This window comes from Chenopodium album, chromosome 4 (assembly GCF_948465745.1).
Source record: "Chenopodium album chromosome 4, dcCheAlbu1.1, whole genome shotgun sequence".
In the NCBI taxonomy this organism is placed as follows: Eukaryota; Viridiplantae; Streptophyta; class Magnoliopsida; order Caryophyllales; family Amaranthaceae; genus Chenopodium; species Chenopodium album.
Window position 1 is genome coordinate 51,744,417 of NC_137837.1, and position 8,501 is coordinate 51,752,917.

At 32.8% G+C, this 8,501-nt stretch overlaps 1 protein-coding gene across 9 annotated transcripts in view; it reads left to right on the top strand.

The window, feature by feature from the left end:
* The window catches only part of LOC145629133 (serine/threonine-protein kinase BLUS1-like), a 29,093-nt gene extending 23,638 nt beyond the window's left edge, over nt 1-5,455 (top strand). For 8 of the 9 annotated variants that reach the window (XM_081681653.1, XM_081681657.1, XM_081681654.1 and 5 more), the window contains 2 exons: nt 4,113-4,164; nt 4,962-5,455. In XM_081681653.1, the coding sequence (XP_081537779.1) occupies nt 4,113-4,164; nt 4,962-5,015 (106 nt within the window). In that variant the 3' untranslated portion in view covers nt 5,016-5,455. Of the gene's footprint in view, nt 1-547; nt 775-4,112; nt 4,165-4,961 lie in introns of those variants that run through there. The other variant, XM_081681660.1, reaches the window with a different exon arrangement.
* Nucleotides 5,456-8,501: the final 3,046 nt, after the last annotated feature.

Sequence of the window (8,501 nt, forward strand, 5' to 3'; positions counted from 1 at the left end):
TTACGCCTAACTCCAGCCTCCCCGATCTGTAAAGTGAATAAACACAAATTAGCACAAAAAAGCCAAGGTGGATGGCAATTCAACAAATTCAAAAGCAACAAATAACTATTGGTTTCACAAAGCTCCTTGGTCCCTTTTCTGAGTCTTGGGCGAGCACCTTCCACATTTTTTCTTTTATTCCTAGCTTCTCCAGCCTTTGATATCTCCTCTTGGAAGATCTCACAGTTTCCTCTTATAGAAAAGCACAAATCCCATACTCAACTAAATAAAATTGTTATTACTTAATGGACCTCAGCATACAAAAGCAGAGATGAAACCAGATAGCAAATAATTCTAGTTCATTCAAACTGGACACCCACCCAAGAAGCTCGGCGCAACCACAAATGATTTGGGTGCGCCAGGAGAAACATCCAGGAAAGGTGGTCTATCACAAGTACCTGTATACTTTCGTCATTTAACATCTCAATCCTTGCAAATTTATAGCTGAGACAGCTTAATCGAATGATTTTTTTTAATAGAAGTATAAATGTATTATAGTCCCTTGCAGATTCACAAATCAGAATGAGGAATATAACATTAAGCAAAAAGAGGACATCATCATGTAGCAGCATCAGAATTTGTCTTTCTTCATTATCAGACTACAGAAAAATGGTCGAGAGCAATAATTATTAACACTTACCAAACCCGTCTTTGTCTTTCTTCATCTCATTAGGAGATTTTTTATCACTGAAGTAATATTCAATTACCTGTAAAACCACCAAAGCTTCAGAAAAACATAACAGTGACCTACTTGGCATAGTAAGTACTTTTATTGCAAACCATTGAAAAAGAAGTAGATAGTCTTTCTTGTTAATTCAATTATATATAATTTTGAACCCTAACCATAAATTATCCAAATAAGTAGTGTGCAAAGTGACAATTCAGATTCCTTCTTAACTCAATAATTTCAAATAAAAATCTTAAATCCCTAAGAATATGAACCCCAAATCACCTAATTATTAAAAAAAAAGGGCCAACATTTCAATTTTAATTTTTTTAATTTCCTCTTATATCTCCTTCTCTTTTAATTTGCTCTTGTATGCTGAGGTTTTCAATGTGTGGTGATATCCCTACTGGCGTGTCCCAGCTTCTCCATCACCAAATTACTCTAATGTGACAATAGGGCCAAGTCAAGTAGCATTAATGAGCTTTGGATTTTACAAGTCCGAGACCCTAAATGCCCAAACGATAATATAAAATTAGATAAGCCTTTAATTCTAATAGTTAATCATAAAATCAGCAAGAAACATTTTAATTAAAGCAGATTTCAAACAAAAATTGAAAACATATAGTTAATAAACTGGTATTCCAAAAAAAAAAAAAAAATCATAATAAACAAAAACAGGAAGTAATCTAACATGCTAAAGAAAACCCAAATTGTGTATATATTAATTTTCAAGGTTTCAATCTCTATTTGTCTCCATTGATCTTCCTTCCCCCACGAAATTAAACTTAGAAACAACAAGATCAACAAACCCAAAAATCAAACGTTTATGGGAAAGCTGAAAATTTCAAAAAATCATTAAAAAAATTTATCAGAAGAAAGAAATAATTAGTAGACACATAATTTATGAATTCCAAAAATCATTTAAGATAGAAAATCCAGTTCGAGGTACCTCATTATTGTTAATACGAAATAGGCAATTAGAGCCTTGCCAGGATCATAAGATGCGTGAGACTCTAGAGGACAGAGAAAGCGAGTTACCTTTTGATTGCAAATAAGAGATGAGTGTACAAAAAATCACTCAAAAAGACAAAAAAATCTTAAAATGAGAGTAAAAAAAAAAAAAAAAATGAAATGATTATACATCTTAAAACCAAATAACTAAAATGGGTAAGGACTAGAGATGGCTGGACAACTCTAAAACAGCAAAACCTAACTGATTTAGGTTAAAATAAAAAAATATATATATAAAAAAAAAAAAAAAAGAAAAAGATATGAAGATGCCGCACACCAATTGTCATCGTATCTACATCTGCAAAAGGTCTCCTCGCTACAAATGGAGTAGTCGACTGTGAAATAAGCATCAACATTGCAACTGTAAGTAGCCTTCTAAAATTTCCAAAAATTTATCAGGATATTGAACATTGATTACATGGTTTTTATTTTTTAATAGAGGAACGACAAAATTGAGCAACACAACTTAGAAATTGAATTCGAAATAAAAAAGAAATAAAAAATAAATAAAAAACTGGATTGTTTTTGTAGTGGCTAATAGAACCCATACTAACATCAACCCTAGAATTTTATGAAAAATTCCCCAATTTACACACTTAATCCCAAAATGTCAATAGCAAATTATATACAAACCTTTAAACATTGAATAACAAAATTAACAAGAAAAACTTGAATTGAACCAGATTTCCATTGGGAAATTAGCAATCATATAACAAAAAAGAGCTTAAGTTAAAGCTCAAATCAAAGTATTCTGAAACAGAAATTGGGTTGTGAAATTAATTTCGATGAATAAAATTAAAATAATCTTTACCTCATACGCTGATTCAATGGAGGAGAGATAGGCAGATAGCTCATATGCTGCTTCATTGGAAGAGAAAAGGCTCACATGCTGCCTCTCGCCCTGTAAAACCATAATTTGTTTTTTTTTTTAATTAATAAAATTGTCGTACATGAGTATATCCATTCTTGGCAACGCATGGTAGGATGAATTGGAGTTGCAGTTAGTTTTTGCAATCATCTTCTGGGTAAAACACAACACATCAGAAAAGAGGGGAAAAAAAGTGGAAGGTCGAAAGCATTTTTGCCCGAATCATGAAAGAGAGGAGAGAGAAAGCAAATGTAGAAAAAGACAGGTGGTATTTTCGATATCATCAAACATTAAAAAAAAGACAATGGTAATTTGCCATGTCAGCGTTGCTCTCACACATGCGATTCTCATGTTTGAGTACTGTTCATAAGAGAGCAAGCTCAAACCTTTTAAGGGTTGAGGATCAAGTTACTTGACTTCCTTCTAGAACTAAGTATTTGATGTGCAATAATGTAGACTAACTCCTTGATCTTTCTGATCTTCAACAGCTCCTTGAATTGATTATTAGCTAAGAAAGTTTAAGCAACAGCTAAACAAAGTAATTGAATAAATCGGTATGAACATGTTACAAGAGTATTTATAGCTAATAATAAACCTATTAGGACTAGGACAAGCCTCTAGCCTTTAGGTCCAAGTAATCTAAATAGAATGGGATAACTAATTCTACTTGGATTAGGAAACTAGTTACAAACACAGATTGACCTTGGTCTTTATTTCCTAAAACAAATCCTAATAAATTAAGGAAACATGACCCAACTAAAATGACATAAATTAAAACATAACTAATTATTTCAAATGAAAGGTAAAAAACTTGCAAGCAAAACTTCTAGTTATAGAATAAACTAGCTAAAAAACTTACAAACAAAACTTCTGACCACCGTGTAGGTGTGTCTTAAAATACCTACTTCACCTTCCTAGAATGTATGCAATAACTCCCTCTAAGCACCAAAACGATACATTTTGTTTATATATTACTCCTACATTTAATGCAAATCACTAACTAAGAATGACAAAGTCAAATTGAATAAAATTCAAAATCCAGAACTATATATCATGCATAAATCCAACAGAAAAAAAACCAATCAATAAATCTCAAAGTTATTCAAAATATGTTAAAACAATTTCAAGAATTGTAGACCCATCGAAGGCACAGTTGCGATGTAAAATATCATTGGATTGAAACCTGATAGAAAGCAATTGAAAAGATTGTAGATTGTGAGTTTTGTTAACATTGCTTTTGTAAAGGGAGGTTTGCATAGGCCTTTTTGGCAGCAATGTTAGACACATTGTTTATATATTATACAATTCACTTTTACTATAAATCTATTTTTGGCAAATTCTTATCACCCATTGTGCACCCTTTACCCCACAATATTAATACCTTTGCTTTCACTCTCTTTTACTTTATCCACCTTTTTTCTTACACCCACACATGTGCTCCAAATTTCTTAGAAATAAGTCTAGTAATCGAACTTTAGTTATGTGACTGAATTGTAATTGTTCTAACTTCTTTCGGTTACGTGACAGAATCGGGAGCCTGGTAGATGAGCTGCAAAGACAAAAATTAAAGAATGCTCAGGTAAGTTGGGTTCTTAAGTTTCATTTTTGAAGCTGGTAATAGAGAGATTAAAGTCAAACAATTTTGTGCATGTTCTTTTTTTTTTTTCCAACTTAGCTTATAGTATAATCAAACATTCAACACCGCTTTATTCAAAATTTCACCCTGCTGAGTGCTGAGTCACATAATTTAACTCACAATTATGATTCTTGTTGACTCATGTTGCCACAAGTGATTATCCAAACTGTTAAGCATTCAAAGGGAAAGCTATTTTTCAGTGTAGCAAGCAGAGGCTTCTACTTTCATTTCCATTGTCTTTCATTTCTGTTTTCCCTACCTACTATGGATGCTTTCAACTGGTAGAATGCAGAATCTAATGCTGATCTCTGTTTCTGTTTTATATATTTTTATTTAAGTATTTCCTCCGTTTCTATTTAGTTGACGTGTTTGATTTAGACACATATTAAGGAGAGGAGAGAGAGTGAGACAGAATGAAAAACCTAGTGGGGTAGCTTGTAAATGCAAGGTAAAAAAGTTACCCTAAAAGGAAACTTGTCAACTAAAAAAAAACTTCCTAAAAAGGAATACGTGTCAACTAAAAAGAAACGGAGGTAGTATTTGTTTATTCTTTCTTTTAAACTTTTTAATTTATGTAGTTTCACTATTAATGTGTAAGATTCGATGCACTAAGAATGTCTAAAATGTTTAATAGGAAAGTGGACGCAGGGTGGTGTCAATTGGCTGGGTAATGGTTTCACGTGTAATTGGTGACATTTTCACATAAAACAATTGTCATAGGATGTCTTTATTTTTTGCAGTTGGAGCGGCAATTGGATTATTTTTACAAGAAAGCTGAAAAGACAAAAGAATGATCTCTGATTACCAAAAATGCCTCCTTATGTAGATGGTGTAATGGTGGCGGCGGAATGTAATCAGCTTTGCCTATAACACAGTTTGTCTCCTTGTGAGGATGGTGGTGAACTGGTGGCGGTAACATATTTTGATAACCAGCTTTTCTCTATATGGGGACGCATGCATAGCTTTCATATTTGCTGCATGATGCAAGCTCCAAGGGTTTTATTGTTCATTTTTTTGGTATTGTGTAGAACATGGTACTTCTGTAAAATGTAAGTCTATTTTCTTCTTCTTAACGCAATATTATATTTAGTATTAGGGAAAGTATCTCGCTCGGTCTTGCCATGATAAAAGAAATTGAAATATCTGCTATTTAAATTTTAATATAAATATTGTATAAAAAAAACAAAAGGATGAGGTTTGTTTGAACAATTGTATACTTTGTACTTTTGCTTAATTTGCTTCCTATTTCTTATGCCCTACCAAGCACCACGAAACCCACACCAACTTGCCTACCCTGCAGGCCTGCAGTATGATTTTATGAGACAAAACCCTCTAATTTTCGTTTCTTTATAATAATATAGACCCTACAACCCTAATGGTAATTTTTAAGGGTTGTAAAGATGTGTAAAATTCTGTTATATAAAATATTTCTATTGATAAACATTTTTAAGGCTACAATTCTTATTTGATATCGATTTAAATTAAAACTAGGAGATACAAAATAATTTGGACAATATAATATATTAATTTGGCAAAGGAAAATTTGTCGTAAACTTAATTTTAATGGTGGGTTTTTTTTTTTTTTTTTTTTTTTTTTTTTTTTTTTTTTTTTTTGTGATAGGAAAAATATAATTTTATATAATTTCGGGTGATTTAGTTATCAACTAAGGTTTATTTTTGCATAATCCCAAGGATTCCCAATTATGCTACTCCCTTCGTGATTTTTTAAGTGTTACACTTTTCATTTTCGGCCGTATTTTTTTAAGTGTTACACTTCCTTTTTTGGTAAAAAGCTACATTAAAATATTATATCTCCCTCCTCTCATGGTCCCAACCCAAACCCACAACTACTTTTCTATTGTATCTTTCCTCTCACACTTACATTCATAACTTTTTAATAAACTATTAACCCCACTATCTTTCTTTTACAATTTTTTAATACACCAACTACCCCACTTACCTATTATTTTATTTAAGTCGATTAAATTGCATAAAATTATGTACCGGTCAAACTGTAACACTTACAAAAACACGGAGGGAATATGCGTTTGCCTCCAATGGTCCTCATGGGTGGAAACATGCTAAATGAGTTTTATTTATTTATTTATTTATTTATTTATGTGTTTTAATAGCCACGTTGCACTAAGGGCCTGTTCTGATTGACTGAACCGAGCTGAACCGAACTGAACTGAATTTATTAGAGCAGAGCTGAACTGAACTGAACTGAATATTTTATAAGAGAAGAAAATTAGGAGCTGAACTGAACTTATGAGAGCTAAACTAAAGTAAAAATAATCGTATCAGATGTGCCTTAAGTAATTAGTCCATTATATATATATATTTATTTATTTATTTTAAAAAAACATTAAAATAAAAACTAAAACTAAAATATTTAAATAAAAACAAAAAAAATTATTTAAAATAAAAACCAAAATTCCCAAAATCCCAAGCCACTTTTCTTCCACCGCCAAACCTTAATCTGTCCCTTAATCTCGCTGAACATTGTCCGACCACCCACCTTAACCACCAAAAACTCTCCCTTTTCCTTGACCTCTGTCGCATCCACCTTCTTTCTCGAAACCCTAACCACCCGACATCCCTCCTCCTTCCTTACCCCACCTAAAACAATCCCCAACTCCCTTCCCATAATCTGAAACAGCAAGGGGTGTCGGTTCTGAGGTGGAGGAAAGGGAGTGGTGGCTATTTCGTGGTGGTTTAAGAGAGGAATGAGGGTGGTCGGTGTTTTGGGTTGGGTTGAGGGATTGTGTTTGTTGTGGGGTAAAGGAGGAAGAAGGGCGAGGGAGAAAGGGAAGGGGTCACCGGCGGGAGGAGATGTGTAAAACTCTAGAAATTCCTTTCTTTTAATATATCTGTTTTGCTATTTAAAAATACGAATTAGGAAAATCTAAGACATTATTGCCACCGTGAAAATGGCCAAGGCAATTATCAAAAACACACATCGAAAGACTATTTTTAAAAACTATTCAAAACAAGTAAACTTCAAAGTCAAGACCCTACGAAAGTAAAGTAAAAACCAAAGTTAAACGAAATCAAACAAAAACAACCTACAACTTGGAATCATTGTAGGCCTTTATTAAAACCATGAAAATATCTAAACCTTTGCATTAGTTTGCAAGCACGATAAATAAATAATTAATAAAGCAATAAAACACATCATATTCCTATGAGAACTAAGCATGATTCGCTCTTCACTCATGCCTATCATGAATATGCTTCATCACCTGAAAACCTTGTCTCTACTTGTCCCCACTACTCGCCATTAGAAATGGGTCGTCGTAGGGCCAAGGTAAAGACAAGGCCAAACAACACATGCAAACACACAATCAACAAAGTTGTAGGGAATATTTCAAGCATCCCACACTTAAGCCCCATTGTGATAATACAATTAAGTATGTTCAAGTCTGTAGACACCTAAAAATGTCTCCCCAAAACCAAACCCGATGATGAACAACCTTTCACCGCCGTTATTGGTCGGGTTCAGTATTTAATCTTGGAGTGCTTAAATCCATATTTCCATTTCATAAACAAACCAATACCAAGCCCATTTCCCCAAACCATAACTTAGTTTCCTCTTTTCGTGCCTTTAAACCCAAAATAATTCATTTAGTGTCCTTTAATATCAATCATTGCTTGTCCTTTTTATAAAAACGTTTAGTCCATTTTATTTTGGTCCATAATTTGGGTACAATGATTAAATAGTTGGATGAGGTTTTAAAAAAGCTTTCCAACGATATATTATAAGCCTAAATTCGGGTTATAACGAATAGGTTATGGCCAAAATATTAAACTGAGCCCAAACGGAACCTAATCCCACCTTACCTACGACCCAACGATCATGTGGAGGGTCCAAATTATTTAATCCCATTCCGAAACCAATTAGGATTAATTGGAAGCTTCTATAAGTTTCCAAAAGATCTTAATTATTCCTTTTGAAAAGATAAGATTAAAGAGTTTGAAATTAATAAAACTTTTCTTTTTGAAAATCCTATTTCTATCCGAATTGAAAGACCTTCAAAGATAGTCTGAAAATATTTTCGTCCCTCATAGTTTTTATCCAAATCTTAGATGGCTAGATTTCCCTTGAAATTATCTTTCTATTGATAAATTATAATATCAATTCCGAGCAATAACGGAAAAGATATGAATGAAATATCAAACTTTATCCAAAACTGACACCGTCCCAATATTTCGTCCATATCTATTACTCCACAAAATATTTTAATCTGATTCCAATTGGGTTAGAAAGTAGATTTCAAGAG